Here is a 17,435-nt window from a genome sequence, read left to right on the forward strand (position 1 = left end):
ATAAACAGCATCAATTAAAAGTTTTTCTTTCTTTTTATGTATTTGGTACAGGGTCTCATCACACAGCTCGGATTTAGTGATCCTCCTGTTTTCAGCCTCCCCAGCTGTGGGACTACAGGCATGTGCCACCACGTCCAGATGCCATGGCTGGCTCACTGTGCCCTGGGTGTGGGGCCAGAGCGGCATACGGGATGGGGAATCGAACTCTGGTCCCGGCTCTTGCCAAAGCAGGTGCTTAGTCCACTGAGCTATCTCACTGGCCCGAACATCAGCAATTAAATGTACACTTATATAAATTTTAAGCAGAAATATTCAAGGTAATTAGGAATGCATACTGAATTTAACAGACCAACAATTGGTTCTTCCATATAATCTATGAATTCTATTACATAAAGCAGAATATGTTAAAGTTATAAGTGCTATAAAATTAAGATGTAGATGGAATACCGGGATTAAACACATTCACAGACAGATTATGTTTAGTTGGGGATCAGAAAGAGCTTTGACAGAGAAAGCAATGTTCATGTTACATCCTGAAAATGGGCAGGACTCAGACATGAAGTGTTGGGGGTGGTAAGAAGGAAAGGTACCAAAGGAATGGGAACATGCTTAGTAGAGGCTTTTGGCATGTGCCCACTGATCTCTTCTGTATGAAATTTCCGACTAAGGAACTCACACCACAAATCACTGGAAGGACATGGCAATGCCAGTAATACGAAGAAAAGCTATGAAGCTTCCCAAATCATACTGAAGGCTTTAGAGTGGTTCAGCTATTATCCTTCTTACTCTAGGCTCATTTGTTCAATGTTTTGGATTGTGGGGAAAATTGTAGGCTCTTTTCTAAATCTTCCCACACTGCCACCTTTTGTCTAGGCTGGTTTGTTAATAGGTTTCTGTGAGGTACTTGCAGCCCAAAGAATCTTTTGGTATGAAATGGTGGTATCTTATGCACATCCTGCCACCTAGTTTCACAACAAAGAGAAAATTGTAAAAGCAGACCCTATAAAAAGGATTACAGGGTTCTTTTAGGGTTTTGTCATGAAATCACAATGTTCCTTTGGAGAAATTACATCTCTGAGCCTCAGTATCTTTATAATGAAGTTACTGGCATCTCTGAGATCTCTGCCAGTTAACTTTCACTAAATAAACATTGGCCTTCTGCTCCAGTGGGGAATGTCCTATTATTTCATTAGTGCTTATTTTGTTTGTTATACTCTCAAAATGACCAATACAATTAAATTTTCTCTGGGTATAAATCAGAAAATGTTTCTCGGAATAACAACAAAAGAAACTATTCAAAACCTGAAAATATATTGAGACTTCTGCTCTAAACTGCAACTTCTTATTCTGTATCTGAATAGTAAGATCTATTTTTAAAAACAAAAGAAAGGATTGGGTGGTACTTCTTTCAAGGTAAAGGCATCCCCAGTTTGAACAATTTAAAGTAACGTGCAAGCAGAAAGGGTACTATTATTAGCATTGGCATGTAAATAATGAGATCATGTCACTATTACGAAGTCCTCAGGCATCAAGAAGTTTTAGTCATTCACTTCCATATGGTCACTCAACCCATTTGAATGTGGAGGCCTTTCAGGATACTTCTTACTTCAGATAAAACAGAGCAGTAGGCTAGCTTTGGACTGACCTTCTGGAATTTGAAGGGGCTCTCTTATTTACATCACTCCTGTGACTTTAAAAAGGACTGAACTATTTCCAGAGAGGAAGTGCATTTAAAAGGTAAGTAATTTTTAACTTCCTTATAGTCTTTCTTCTCATTTGAAGTATTTTCCTAAGAGGTTTCTTGCCTGTGAATCTCAGGGTGATGCCACCTGGTATCTCAACAAACAATTAGGCAAACTTACTATTCTTACATTATTAAAAAGAAAGGTGATCTTTATTCAAATTTGTGAACTGCTGTTTTGATCTCTATCTGGCCTTCCCGGAATTTTAGCAATAAAAGATTTTTTATAAATTTCAATAAATCTTATTATGTAACTCAAAGGTAATGAACAGAAGTCACATAAATATTCTCTAAAGTTAACATGTTTTGTTTGTTTTCCATTAGTAGGACTGAACTTAGGGGAGAGCTAAGCTACATCCTTACCTTTTTATTTTTATTTATTTATATTTTTTATTTTATTTTGAGAAAGGGTTTAGGTAAATTGCCTGGCGGCCAGGCTGGCCTCAAACTTTCAATCCTTCTGCCTCAATCTCCTGAATACAGTAGTTGAGATTACAGGCATGTGATTATGTCCTGTTAAAATCACATGTTTATACATACTTTTAATAATAATATTCAAATTATTATTATTATTTTTTTTTTGCAGAACCGGGGATTGAACTCAGGTCCTTGCGCTTGCCACACAAGCACTTACTCTACTGAGATATCTCCCAGCCCCTTCAAATTATAAAATATATCTAATGTGTTGGGAATTCCTAATTTAAAACAAAATAGTTTGAGGATTGGGCTCAGGATATAAAAAAAGAGTCAACAACCTTATCTATAATATTCTTATTTAATTGCTCCCTATGGACTGGGAGAAAGGAACTGTAGTTACATTCCTGAACAAAAAATGCTGCAATGCTACCCAACAAGTTATCTGTGGATGCCAAGACTGGGTATCAAGGAGCAGAGAGGAAAGCAGTTAGCAAGAGTATAAAATGAACGCTTCAAATGTTTGAAGGAGTATGGATTGCTCTATCAGTTTACAAAACCTGATTTCCTATCAAAAAAAAAAAAAATCTAGTGAATGAGTACTTAAAAAAGAAAATCCACATGTGTATGTTTTAGTATTTACAAAGCAAAGTTCACAAGTTGTCATCAAACCTATACTTTAGATTATAGTCTCCTTTTGCTTGTTACACATAATCACTGAAGAAATATCAAATATAGATATAAACATGACACTGTATAAAGACAGTTTCCATTCTCAAAGTTGCTTTCAAAAATAAGATGCTGATAAAACTCCCAAATAAATTCAGTTATAATACATAATACTAAATTGTATATAACCATGAAAGAAAATGGGCAGAGAAATCATTTTGCTATAATATAGGCTGATTTTTCCAGTATTCAAAGAGGCTGGGACCAGTATGTTTGCAGTTGCTGATTTTTTCCCCCTCACATTTTGGGCTACTGTCACAGGCTTTATTGGCTGACACTCCTAACCCAGAAATACAAAATCCAAAACCTTTAAAAACTGTTTTGGAGGGCTAGGGATATAGTTCAGGATAGAGCACTTGTTCAGTATGTGTGAGGTCCTGAGTGTAATTTCCAGCACTGAAGGAAAACAAAACAAAATAAATTTTGGGTTTTTAGATTAGGGAAACACAGCTTGTAGTTTGATGCTATCTAGCTTTAACAGTGACACTTAAAATGAAGGAAAAAAAATTTAAAAACATAGCAAAACTGAGTGAACAGAAAAGTCCTTCTGGAACGATTAAGTGTTTTAAAGAATAGGCATGGCAGCGCTATGCTTTGGCCAAACAGAACTTCTTCCAGATAAGACTTCCTGAGTTCATCAATTTTCACAACATGGTAATTCATCATCTCTGTTTGATCATTAAAATCACCTGGGGGGTGGGGTGGCCAGATAGCTCAGTGGACTAAAGCACCTGCTTAGACAGAGCACAGCAGCCGGGATTTTATCCCATGCAAGCTGTGCTGGCCCCACCCCAAGGGCACATTGAGACTGAGACTAAGACAGGGTGTGATAGATAGCACACGCCTGTAATTCCAGCAGTGCTCGGGAGGCTGAAAACAGGAGAATCACTGTGAGTCTGACCTATGTAGTGAGATCCTATAGACCTTGTACTAAATTAAAAAAAATCACTAGGGGGAACATTAAAACGTATATACTATGCCAACCCTCAAAGAACCAGATTCAGCTGTATTGTGCAGGGAAGAGACAGCATCCACATTTTTACATCTTCCTCTCTGAGAGCTCTGCCCTCTCCCTTGTCTCCTTGTGTTATTTTTCTGAGATATGAAGGAAATAATTCTCAGAGCTGCTCAAAGATGCAGCTGATTGTAGTATTTGCCATCATTTAATGTACCTCATTAAAAAAAAAAATACTGAGAGCTAGCAAGATAGCTCAGTGGACTAAGCATCTGCTTAGCCAAGTGCAGAGACCGGGGTTGGATCCCTGGCACCACATGCAGTGCTGGCCCCACCCCTGGGCGAACTGAGCCAGCCACAGAAACCAGGAGTGGCCTGTAATCCCAGAGCTGGGGAGGCTGAAGACAGGAGGATCACTATGAGTCCAAGGTGCATAGTGAGACACTATACCAAATACATGAAAAAATAAGTAAAATAAAATAAAATAAAATAAAAAAATACTGGTCTTAAACTTAGACAGTGATTTTACGCCATACCTCAATTACAGAAATGTTAAAAATGTGCAAAAATGTTAATGAGATTTCATTATACCTATTACTCTACTCTATAAGAAATCACATGTGCTACTACGAGCCACTACCCTGTGTCCTCTTCTGCACCATCTCATCAATGAAGACTCAAAGCATGTAAAGTGATGAGTGCAACAGGAGAACACAGTGCGAGGGGGTAGCATTGGAGAGCAGAGATCTTCTTTGGTCACTGATTTCATGATTATAGTATTTCTACATCAGTCTCCTGCCATGTCATTCATTCAGAAACTAGTTACCGATTATTAAAATAAAATAACACTTTGCCAAGGAGATAGTAAAATTCCATTTTGCCAAGCAACACTATAAAAATGAGTTCTATACAGTATTATACCCTCAGTATTGATTTGATGACTCAGAAATGTTTTGCTCATTTAGTTACAGTAAGATTCTAAGGTAAATAATAACACAAAAGCCATACTTCAAAAAAAAAGATTTCTTTTTAGAAAAGGGTATAACATCTGCTTACAAAATTACAAAGATATAAATTTCCCAAAACATTTATGTTCTCAAGTACAGTATAAATTAATATGATTTATAAATTGTCAAGATTACCTCTGTAGTAAGAGGCAACTAAACATGAAATGGAATTTACCTGAGTTTCTCAGCTAGTCTGTCAGTTTTATTTGTGCTCTGGTCACACATAGTGCTTTGTTCTTTTCTACATTCCTCAAGTGAGACTAAAAAATTTCCCAAGTTCCCTAGGCTTTGAAGACTCAGTTCAACACTACGAAACGTTTTACAAGTCATTTCACTAAACTGGAATGACACACTTATGTGATCATTTGGCCAGAGATAATGTCCAGTGAGTCCTAGGAAAAGTTCAACCACCTAGTTTGTGAGATGCTGTGGTCAGGTACATAAGGTATAAGTGTTACTATGATTCTAGTCCCAGAAAACATTTAATGAAGATGAATTCTACATTTCAAAATGAAAATAAAGTTTTGACATTCAAGTAAAACTACAACAGAAAAAAAATCCTTGATTCTTAAAATATGAATATATTAATAATGTTCATTTTCATTTTATTTTTTTAACACACAAAAGCCTAACATAGAATATTCATAGAGATATGAAGATGAATGTTTCTCACATCAAAGTGCTATTAGTAAGAGGCTACAAAGAGAAAGCCACGCCTATAAAAGAGAAACTCAACTTGTGAAAACATACAGCAAGGTCAAAGCACACATCCATTAAGTAGAAACTGACAGCTGCTGTTCTATAATTGTGTTTGCTGTCTAAGACAATGGAACCTAATCTCTTCAAAAGACATGCAGAATAAGCATATATGTGAAAACAAAAAGGTATGGGAGGGCTGGGGAGTTCAATCCCCGGTTCTGAAAAAAAAAAAAAAAAAAAAAAAAGCTTGCCTAGCATACATTAGGGTTTAGGTCTGATCCTTAACACCACAAAAATATGTTTGTGCAAGTGTGCATATAGATTCAGAGAATGTGTGGACACATTTTGTCTCTATCCAAAGCAGCTCTTAAAACTATACATTTCCTGAAAAGCAATTTTTTCTGCGTCTGGTGGGAAAATATAAGGTTGGCTAATTCCCGTAGACTCAATGGATCATTCTTATGAAATTCAAACTGCTTTTCAGGACCAGGTATATATAGCTCAGTGGCACAAGCACCTGCCTGGCAAATACAAGGTCCTGAGTTCAATTCTCAGTACACAAAACAAAACAAAACAAACAAACAAAACAAAAACTTTTTCAGAGGAAATGGATAGTTTTAAGAGCTGCTTTGGATAGAAATTCTACACAATATGGATGGCAGATTAGCATTACTTCATGGTAGACTTTGTCAAAACTTGGTTAACCTTTGGGCCCAATTAACTCAGACAAGTACTTGTTTAAATTCACAAAGTTGGCTAATAGGCTCTTGCGTACATGATTACAAACATCTACAATGCACGTAATCCAGTATGTATGTGCACCCATGTTTATAGCAGCACAATCTGTAATAGCTAGATGTTGGAAACAATCCAAATGCCTTTCATCCAAGGAATGTATAAAAGAGACGTGGTCATTTTAATACAATAGAATACTATGCAGCCACAAAAGATACATTGGAGACTTATAGGTAAATGGATGCAACTGAGACCATACTTGTAAGTGAAACAAATCAGACACATGTGCATACATTATATTTTTTCTAGTGTGAAAAACTGAAAGAGTAAATAAGATCCAAGATGTATAACAGGTATTTTAAAAAGGGAAAAAACTTCCAAAGGAAAAAGAAACAAGGATAGGAGAAGAGAGAAAAGGGAAAAGCAATCTATATTTATATCTATAGATATAGATACATATTAGTTTACTGATTTCTCCTGTTTCATCAAAAAGAAAGATCTGTGCTAATGTTTGGACAGTTAAATGCTGGTATCTTGTACTCTGGGTACTTCCATTATCTTGCTTTGATATTTTTTTTCCTCTTAAAAAAAGATACAACTGATCTGTCTTTTGGATTCATGTTATGAAAAAATGGGAAAAAAAATAAAACAGGCCTTTATCTTCTAATTTTTGTATCTTTTTTTGCTCAAAAAGAAAAAGGCTGATGAAATCCTCAAGTCTAGTGGTCAAATATATATAGGCAAGCTAATTTTTGATTTGTGGTTCAAATCCTTCTGCTGAAACCACTGAATTAAATCAAGTTTATAATTGTGTTAAGGCAGAGAAATAGGGTCATACATATCAGGAATGTTTCCCTTAGGATAGGTATAAAACCAGCACTTTATAGTTTTAGGGCTATGTGAACATTTCTGATACTATCCTGGACACACACTCCATATCCCTAACACATATGATTTAGAACAGACTAACAAGAAACCAACCTACATTTCTCTTTAGAGGGCATGTGTACCACAACAAGCAGCAATGATCAACAGACTCTTACACTTCCCATGAAATGTAATCATTTTGCTTTAAAAAAGGTAATGTGGATAAGACTGGGTCTACCTGGTGCTGTTTTGCATTCTCTGAAGCAAAGAAGACACAAAAGATAAGTTCTATAGCTTCATATCAGCTTGTAGTATGGCATTAAGGTACGGCTTCAGTTATACTACTGTTGCCAAGACACGGGTGGCAAACAAAAGATAGCAAACAAATCCTCCATAGCGATTTGCAGATGCCAAAGACATGACAGTGAAGTCTAAAGTGAGAAAAAGTATTCACGGGTGAGAGGTATGTGATGGGTGGTTTGATGTCTATGGAGACAAGCCTGCAGAAGCAAAGAGCACTCATCAGTGGTTTTGAAAATCTGGCAGCAGAAACCAGAAGTGAGCTGGCAAGTGTGAGGAAGCTCTGAAGCGAGGATTTCTGAAGAGGTGGGCAGCATCACTACCAACAGTCCAGCCTCACCTCCTACTCCCTTGCTGTCCTCATGAAAGTCCATTCTTTAGCAATCACAGTATCAAGGCCTCTCCAGAAGCACCTATACCCCAAATAGGGCGTAAGGAAGCAGACCCACGATTACATAGTATCTAACTATAACCTTTTATTTAAACATAAATTCTAGCATAGTCTCTATCACTACCCTAGTCATGTTGTACTGATTCTAGTATGTCATAAACTTCATAAAAAGAGGACTCTCTATAAATAAAATTATGATTTTGCTATTCAGTGACCATTTGGTAGCATAAAAGTTCCATGAGTGTATTTCCAAAGGCCCTCTCAATCCATTTGGTGTCACTAAAAAAGTGATAGGCATGGAAAGATTTGATTCTTAAAAAAAAAAAAGAAAATCAACACATATGAGATTGCTGGACTATAAGAGCAAGTTCTTTTAAATGCTGCCTGTGTGCACAGAACTATCAGTCCAAGTGGTGGCTGTGCCATTAGAAACTACAGCATAGACAAAACACTAAAAATTCTCTGGAACACAATTTTATCTTTGGTAAAAATGAAGACGCTTAATTTCATTCCCCCCACCCCACCCTTCTTTCTCTTCTGCTTGGTTTTTTGGTCTTTTTGAGATAGGGTCTCACTATGCAATTGAGGCTGTCTTTGAGCTTTGTAGCTCATGCTGGTCTCAAACTTGCAAGGATCCTCCTACCTCAGCTTTCTGTGGGTTAGGATTGCAGGCTTGTACAATTTCACTGTTTCTAAGCAAGAGCTTAGCTCTGAAAGTATTTTGTCTTAGTTTTTAGTCCAGTTTAAATTAGGTTTTGATATCTCAATGACAGATGTTAAATTCAGTGTTTTCTATAATGAAGGATATAATTTTTAAAGAGAATCTAACACTTTACAGAAAATAAAAAGTAGATTTTTTAGAAGAATTTGTTCTTTTAAGAAGAATTTGTTCTAATAATTATCAACACAGTTAAATAATTTTAAAATAACTTTAATGCAACAAATATAAATCTAATACATTATCTAAAGTCTAATTTTAAGAAAACTGTCATTCTTCAGAATAGCTTAGTGACAGGTCAAATAATAGTATACTGGGTACAATGTTCACATTTCTTATGTACTGTTGGACATTTTAATACTAGAAAGCTCAGAACCCTAAAAAAGCTTTTTGAAAGCAAGTTAAAAGGGAAGAGGGGGGTAAAGGGCTGGGGAGATGACACACACTGTCCTTTCACTCTCTGTGGCACTGACAGACAACAAACAAAAACTTTCCATGATAATACTTATAGCAGGCATTTTTAATCTTAACCCAACATATATACACACATATGGACACAGAATAATATTTTCTATGGCACTGCAAGTCTGAGTAGCACTGAAACAAGTTTTGGGTCAAATAAGCTCATAAATTTTTCAATAACAACAAAACAGTAAATGATTATCACAAAGTCTACTGGATTTTTCTACCGTTAGGGTAAAAAGTAATTTCCTTTCACTTAATGAATAGCCCACATCAGAATCACATGCAAATCCAATCAAATTTGAGTGCAATATCACAAGTAACAGGTTTAAATACTCTTATTTAGCTTTCAAAAATGATTATATCACAGTAAAATGTGTGGCTTTTTAAGGAGAAAAAATTCTCTATGTTTAGTTCCTTTCACCTTAGCTTTCTATTTATTATTTATTTTAAAAATGATACTAGTGTAATATACAGTATTTTCCAAAAGATATTATTTAATATTAAATCTTCCTAAGAAATAAGACATTTTAGAAGTAGATAAAAATTGACATTTGGCTGGAGAATGAAGCATGTATGACTGACTTGTGAGAAAATTCAGTTTATTGTGAGTAACTCTATTTGAAAGGATATACATTAAAACACTGTTGAAAACAAATCCCTTCCCCGATACAGTTAAATGCAAATTCTCTTTTCTGTCTTACTCCAGAAAGCTCCTGCACACATAGCTGATACGCCACCTACTGCAAAGCTGAGCTGACAGCGCAGGCGACGCTGCTAGCATTTCCATTCCACTGCCAGACTGGGACTGAATAAAGGCGTGTGTGTGCAGTAGTGTTTCTTTTTTAAAAAAATCTCAAAGCCAAGAAGAACAAACTGAAATAACAGCTTCAAGAATGGAGCGTAAAATAATCAGAAGAGAAAAAGAAAAGGAATATGAAGGGAAACACAACAGCCTGGAAGACACTGAGCAAGGAAAGAACTGCAAATCTACACTGATGACCCTCAATGTTGGTGGATATTTATATATTACGCAAAAACAAACACTGACCAAGTACCCAGATACTTTCCTTGAAGGTATTGTAAATGGGAAAATTCTCTGCCCATTTGATGCTGATGGACATTACTTTATAGACAGGGATGGGCTCCTCTTCAGGCATGTCCTAAACTTCCTACGAAATGGAGAACTTCTACTGCCCGAAGGGTTTCGAGAAAATCAACTTCTTGCACAAGAAGCAGAATTCTTTCAGCTCAAGGGACTGGCAGAAGAAGTGAAATCCAGGTGGGAAAAAGAACAGCTAACACCCAGAGAGACTACTTTCTTGGAAATAACAGATAACCATGATCGTTCTCAAGGACTGAGAATCTTCTGTAATGCTCCTGATTTCATTTCAAAAATAAAATCTCGAATTGTTCTGGTATCCAAAAGCAGGCTGGATGGATTTCCAGAGGAGTTTTCAATATCATCAAATATCATTCAATTTAAATACTTCATAAAGTCTGAAAATGGCACTCGACTTGTACTGAAGGAAGACAACACCTTTGTCTGTACCTTGGAAACTCTTAAGTTTGAGGCTATAATGATGGCGTTAAAGTGTGGGTTTAGACTGCTGACCAGCCTGGATTGTTCTAAAGGGTCAATTGTTCACAGCGATGCACTTCATTTTATCAAGTAATTACCTGTCTCACAAACAAAGGCAACAAGCATGCAGCCAGCAAGCTTCGGAAAACCACAGCATCAAAGGCATCCCAAATAATGTGCTCAGCTAGCTCTGCACCACAGAGCCTTGCTGCTAATCAAGTACTGTGAGCTAACGGTATGTAAATTCTATCACTAAAGATGTCCTTCTCTGGGGTGCTCCTGCTGTTCAGACTCTTTCTCCTAAAATGAAAACAGTAATCATCTATATATTGTAAATAAAAACTGAATGCTTTTGTTATTTGTTTATTTTTCCTTAGCTGTCTTTCAATCACCATGTCTTGGTACTTGTACAAAAAGCAAGCATGCATATTATGTATAGTTCATTTAAATAAATGATAATGAAATATTTTAAGAGGCTGTAGGATTTAACATCCTATTTATGGCAAAAATCTACAAAGAAACTGAACTGATAAAATTAACCACTGAGCAAAACAGATGTGCAGCTCTACCTAAAGCAGAGCTATAGTGAAATAAAATATTGTAAAAAGGTATTAAAGCTATTCATTTGATTCTTAATAGCTGGAACCAAAAGCTTATTCACAGTTCTTGTATTTCATACTAAAATTATAGCTGAATTGATATTTTGATGAAAATTCCTAGAAAACTGTTGATGACAATAAAAAATAAATAACACTGTCAGCTTCTTTGCTTGTATAAATAATTATAATAAAAAGTTAAATGTGTCACTTTAAAAATAAATAGTACCACTTGATGATTTTGCATAACACCTATATTATACATTGATGTAACTCATGACAAGCTATAATAGCTCTCGCTGGTCTTTGGTCTTGCAAGTGACAAAAATTAGCAAATTCATTTCTTTGTATAACTGCGCTCCAATATAACATGGATAACTTAATTTCAACAGGGTACATGGCATCAGAATAAAGGAGTCCATTTTCATAATCATCCTATATATTTATTTCTTTTTTCCAGCTCAAAAATATTAAATGAGTATCACTAAAGAGTCTTGTGGAAGAACTTCACTGATTATTTTCAATATTTATCTAAATGCTGTATCTTAGACTCAGTGGATTATGTTGATTTCTTTAGAGTGATAAAAAAATTTTAAATCATTTTATATATGTCTGTCTCTATAAAATATATCTACAATACAAACAGAATTTTAAATGTGAGTCCGTTCCCCACCTCAAACCTGCCCTAATAAAAAACAGCTAAATCCTTTCTCTGTACTCTTCTTTGGTTAAAATTGGTTATATCTTAAATTTGCTCCTGTGAAATTAATTTAAATGTGGTAACAAAATCTTAATCATAACAACGTTTAACTAAAGTCATTTTTAAAATCTTGGCTGAGGTTACACAGATAAATTAGGATCCATTCCAAAATTTTGATTACTCACAAAAACTTAGAATCAGTAAAGCTAGTATCATTTCTGCAACTATATGTGACTCCCACTTACAACATCTAAGGTAATATCAAAGTTGGCTGTATATACTAAAAGAAACCTTGTAAAATGTATTATACAACAAAGTCCTTTAAGAAATTCTCATTAAACAACAAACTCCACATTAAATATGTAATTTATTATGTATACTAAGAAGAAATGTTTCTACTAAAATATCAAATTATCTTAAGTACTTCAAATGGTTTAATCAAATCTCAAAGGAGCAACAGAGAAAAATGTAACAATCACTTCAGTTGAACTGTTTATATACCTCTCCAGTTTATAAGCTGACTTTTCCTTGGCATTTGATCTTGAATAATGAAAAAAATAGTTAAGATTTAATGTCAAAGCCAGATTTTCTCTTCACAAGATTTCATTGTGGATAATAAAAATAGCTATGACACATCTTTTTTACAGGAGATGGAGCTGAGCAAATCTTAGAAATCGTACAAGTAAGGTTTTTGAATCAAATAAAAATGAAATAGAACTTTTTATTAAAAAGTTAATACTGTTAGAAACCACCACAACTCAGATTTTTATGTAGCATCTCTATACAAATTGTATCTTGATGCATTTAATTTCTTCTCAAGCTTCTGTAAATCACACTTTGTCTAAGTTACTCATAACTTTTTATAAATGTACTTATTTAAATTCAGAATTACTTGCTTTTGGATAGACATATTCAAGTGCCTAAATACTATGCTGTAACTGCATAGAAAATATCTAGTTTTGTTTGTTTTTGGTTTTTGAGGCAGAGTCTTGCTATACACAGTCTGGGCTGACTTTGAAGTCACTAGACAGCCCAGGTTTCCAATGCTTCAAATTCCTGGGGATCCTCCTTCCATGGCCTTCCCAAAGTGGGGATTAAAAATGTGTATATCATGTTGGGATGGTTTTTAACTTTAGTGTTTTTGTTAAAAAAAAAAAAAATCAGAAATACCTTCTATTCAAGAAACTCAAGAAGTCATATAAAATGTGAATTATAAGCACAGGTGAAACTTTTTTTTTTCTGGTCTCTTAAGAATCTCTTTCTCAGGGCTGGGGAGATACCCAGCAACTAAGTGCCTGCCTGGCAAGCAGGTCCTGTGTTCAATCCCCAGTGCAAAACCAACAAACAAATCCAAAAAACCCACAAGAATTTCTTTCTCAGATCTTTTTGGGCCACTTACACCCTAAACACGACATCCTAGCACAAAACAGGTATTCATGAAGAGGTGTGAATACAGAATTGCAGGTTTGTCTCACTTGACATCATCTCACAGAGTAAGTACTCAAAGTGTTGAGTGAGAAACTGAATTTTGGAAAAGCCAGTAATACTTTTAATGTCATGTCATCTAAAGAATATGAGGTTAATCATCTATCTCACTAGACTAACAAATATCCCAAATTAGTCTATTTGTGATTCTAGATTTTTATATATCAGGTTTTCTGAAAAGCAGAGTAACTTTTTAAAACTTGTACAATCCACTGGACTAATATATGGAAAAAATATGGTACAATGAAATCCACATGGGTTTTAGAATATAACTTTAATTTGCTTACAGGGTTACGAGCAAGATTCTTTTAAAAATTTGAGTATCCTATAATAACATAGGGATAAAACTTGCTTGGGTTTTTTATAAAGCTTAAAGGCTGAGTTGTAAGTAAAATACCTCAACCTCATAGACTTTGAATCAAAGCACTAATTTATCATATGTATTTCGAAAGTACCTTCACTTAGACATGAAAAAAAACCCAGAAAGCTTTTAACACATTCTTACTATTCTAATGAAATACTGTAAGACACAAAAAATATGCTTTAAATTGCTACAGGTAAACACAGATATAGTTTTGTTAGATTAAAAATATATGTATGAAAAAAATATACATATAATGAGCCTGGGGTGGGTGTACCTCAGTGCTAGCTTGCTAGAATGCAGAAGGCCACAGGTTCAATTCCAAATACTACAAAAAACAAGAAACAAAAAGACATATGATAAGTTTCTTGGACTTATTTTCCAACCTCATGTAAAAAGCTAAAGACACCTGTCTTATCAGCAACTTAAAATCAGTGGGAATAATATATGTAATAAATTACAATTTTTTTTTTTTTAAACTGGGAATCAAACTCAGGACTTGCTAGGTACATGCTGTGCTGTTGAGCAGTGTTGCTAGTGACAGTAATGTGCCTATCTAGTAAATTATAAAAAATGCCTCAAAATGCAATGATTTTAGGGTCAAAAATTTAGCATGGGAATCACAATTATTCTTGCTAATAAAACAGAACTGTAATATATACTATCTAAAATAGCATACAAAGTAAAATAACATATCTAGTTTTGGAATATATGACCTGCAGCAGATTTATCTTCTTGATTATTTTTCTTAATGATTAGCTTAAAATAATAATTAAGTTAATAATGTTAAAATTAATTTGCTTTATCAATAAACACCAAGACAGTATTAAAGGAACACACGCTGGATAGAGAGAACTTAGATGAAATTTAAAATGTACCTAATAAAGGATGACTGTATTTTTTTCTTGACAAAAAAATGCAACAGTTCAAGAATGTGTATCAAAAAAATTCGCTGATATGTATATCATTTACTTAAAAATTTTTACCTGTAAGAAAGTAAACCTTTAGCATTTTGTATGCAAAATACTAAAACTGTGGTTTTATTTCAACATTAGTTATTTTACTTAATTGGTTATTTAATATATGTGCTGCCGAAGCGAGCACATTAATTGGTTATTTAAAAATGAGATAATTATACCTGCTTATTACATATCTTAAAATCCTTTTCCTTACGCAAAACATGAGATAGTTAATGTAACAGCATGACAGATTTTTCCAAACCCAAGATTTCAGAAGATTCAGTAAGATATAAAAGCAAGTTTTAGTAATTAAAAATATCTAGATAATTCTTAAACATTACTTTTAAAAAATAGGTTGGGGCTGGGGAGATGACTCAATGGAATAAGTGCTTCCCTGGCAAGTGCAAGGGCCTGAGTTCAATCCCTAGTTTCATAAAAAAAAAAAAAAAAAAAAAAAAGGCTCACGTCTGAAAAGTAATTCTGACACTGTCCTCTAGGGTGTTTATCACAAATTTTTCTATACTGTTAGGGGATACGATCATGCAAACCTAAAATTCATTCTTGCATCCCACTGACTTTGCTTGTTATAATAGATGTTCATTAATTAAATTTTTAGAATTTTAAAGAAATGTTTAATGACCCTACTTTACTTTTTTTTTGTTTTTTTTTGACCCTACTTTTCATGTAGTTGTTTAAAACAAAATCTTCTATCACTTATTGTGGTTTTACAAAGAAGTCATTCTGTGTTCTCCTTTGGTATCATACCATTTGATGAAGTTACTTATATTTTAAAAAAAAAACACTAAAGTGTGAAGAAACTATGGTATATTCTGAAGAAACTATTTTTAGATAGACAGACAGATAGATAGAAATTCCTACAGAAAGAAAACAAGAAGACTGTATATAGCATGAATGAATGAAAATCATTAATTTCAGTTTAGGTAATTACTAGACACACCAAAGAATTGACAACTTATAGGTAGGTTTGAGTGTATTTTTTTCTTTTTAAAAATTATTTTTAAATCAACAAATGAGTATATATTTATGACACAGGACCTAATGTTGTGAAATACTGCATGTATGTATCACAGAATGGCTAATCCAGCTAATTAACATGCTCCTCAATCCACATATTTTTTGGCATGAGAATATGTTAAGAGTATACACTGTTATTAACTAGAATCACCATGTTATACAATAGCTAAAAGTCATGGGTAGTTTATTTCTAAAACAAAAGTAAAATACATCCATAGGTAATACAGTGCACAAACTATGTATCTAATTGTTAAACATAGTCCCCTTCCCCTCAAAACACCCCCCCCCAAAAAAAAAAACCTGTGATACAACACACAAAATTTAGCTACCTTGAAAACTGGAAGAAGACTATGGTAAAATGCCATTTTGGGTTTCAGTTATAATCTCTTCCCCTTTTCTTTGTGTCTCAATGACAATTTACATTAGTCAAGTATCAGATAGATAGAACTTAATGAGAGAAGACAAAAAGGAGGTTCAACTATACTGTACCTTTGCTGTTACTGAACAAAACATTACTGTGTAAATTACATGTAGTGTATAAAATTCAATAACGATGCACATATAGAAAATAAACATGTCTGTATAAAATACATATAAATTTGGCAGTTAAGACTGAGATGTTTCATGAAGCCAATGGGTATGTAGGCATTAAGTCAAATCATTCCTAAGCTTTATGCTGTATCACCTCAAATTCTCTAACTAAAATATGTAATAAAAAATATGAAAAGAATTACCTTTAGCTCATTTCATTTTTATAATCAAACAGTAATTTGTTTTAAGGCAAGTTCAAGGCAGTGGGAAAAAAAGGCAGTTGAGGATTTCAAAGTAAAATAAGACTTATGAACTCTCCCATATTACAAATTACTAATGGAGCTAAAACGTCTTCAACAGAAATGGTTTTCCCAACAAGTAAATACTACCTACCACCTATCTACTTTTTCTCTGCAAAGAAATCATGCATGCTTATTTCTTTAAGATTCAGATACAAAAGATCTGGGAAAGTATGTGAATGAGTTTTTAAAAAGTGGGGGGTGCTGGGAATCTGATCTTTTAAAAGAGGAGATAAGGAGAATGTCTGGCATTCACTGAGGTGTTACTCATTATTAGGGATAGCACTATTTATATGCATTATCTCATTCAAAGTGCCAAACAAAACCTCATGGGTCCTAGGTAGAGATTGCTCATTATATATTCAATATCATTCTCTCCTTTGTTAAATCCAAACAATTCAGATGACAACTGTACCCAAAAGAAACCTGCATGTTTCCAGTGTTCTGTGGCTGCTAGGTGTGGCCAAATTATCAATTTTTGACCAATGGAATCTAAGCAAAGCATGACTTTTGAATATGTTCTTGTAAAGAGTTACAAAGTTGCTTTAGCCCCTTTATCTTTTCTCTTACCCTATTTTGATAACCAAGAGGTAGATATGATGGTTAGGACGACCACCTCGAAGATGAAGGTTAATGATGGCAAAGAGCTGATTATGGCCATGGATCTACCACTGTGCAATAATGCCTTCAGACTGGACCCAAAGAACTTAGTAAGAAGTTTGACTAAAGAGACACGAAGTTGAAAATGAGTGAAATAATGTTAAAGGAAGGCCATCATCCCTTAGAGTAAAGCTAGCTTAAAACCTGAGTTTCTTATCCTGAAACTTCCTTTAGAAAGAGAAAAAAATGTGGTTAAATCACTGATATTT

At 34.3% G+C, this 17,435-nt stretch overlaps 2 protein-coding genes across 2 annotated transcripts in view; one reads left to right on the forward strand and one right to left on the reverse strand.

Annotated features, from left to right (window-relative positions):
* Gtf2f2 (general transcription factor IIF subunit 2) overlaps positions 1–17,435 on the reverse strand; it is a 156,044-nt gene that overhangs the window by 73,040 nt on the left and 65,569 nt on the right. The gene's annotated exons all lie outside the window — the stretch shown is intronic.
* Positions 9,719–11,623, forward strand: Kctd4 (potassium channel tetramerization domain containing 4). The gene has a single exon (XM_004640273.2). The coding sequence runs from the start codon at positions 9,915–9,917 to the stop codon at positions 10,692–10,694; it is 780 nt and encodes a 259-aa protein (XP_004640330.1). The 5' UTR covers positions 9,719–9,914; the 3' UTR covers positions 10,695–11,623.

This window comes from Octodon degus, unplaced genomic scaffold (assembly GCF_000260255.1).
Source record: "Octodon degus isolate 3935 unplaced genomic scaffold, OctDeg1.0 scaffold00122, whole genome shotgun sequence".
Taxonomy (NCBI): Eukaryota; Metazoa; Chordata; class Mammalia; order Rodentia; family Octodontidae; genus Octodon; species Octodon degus.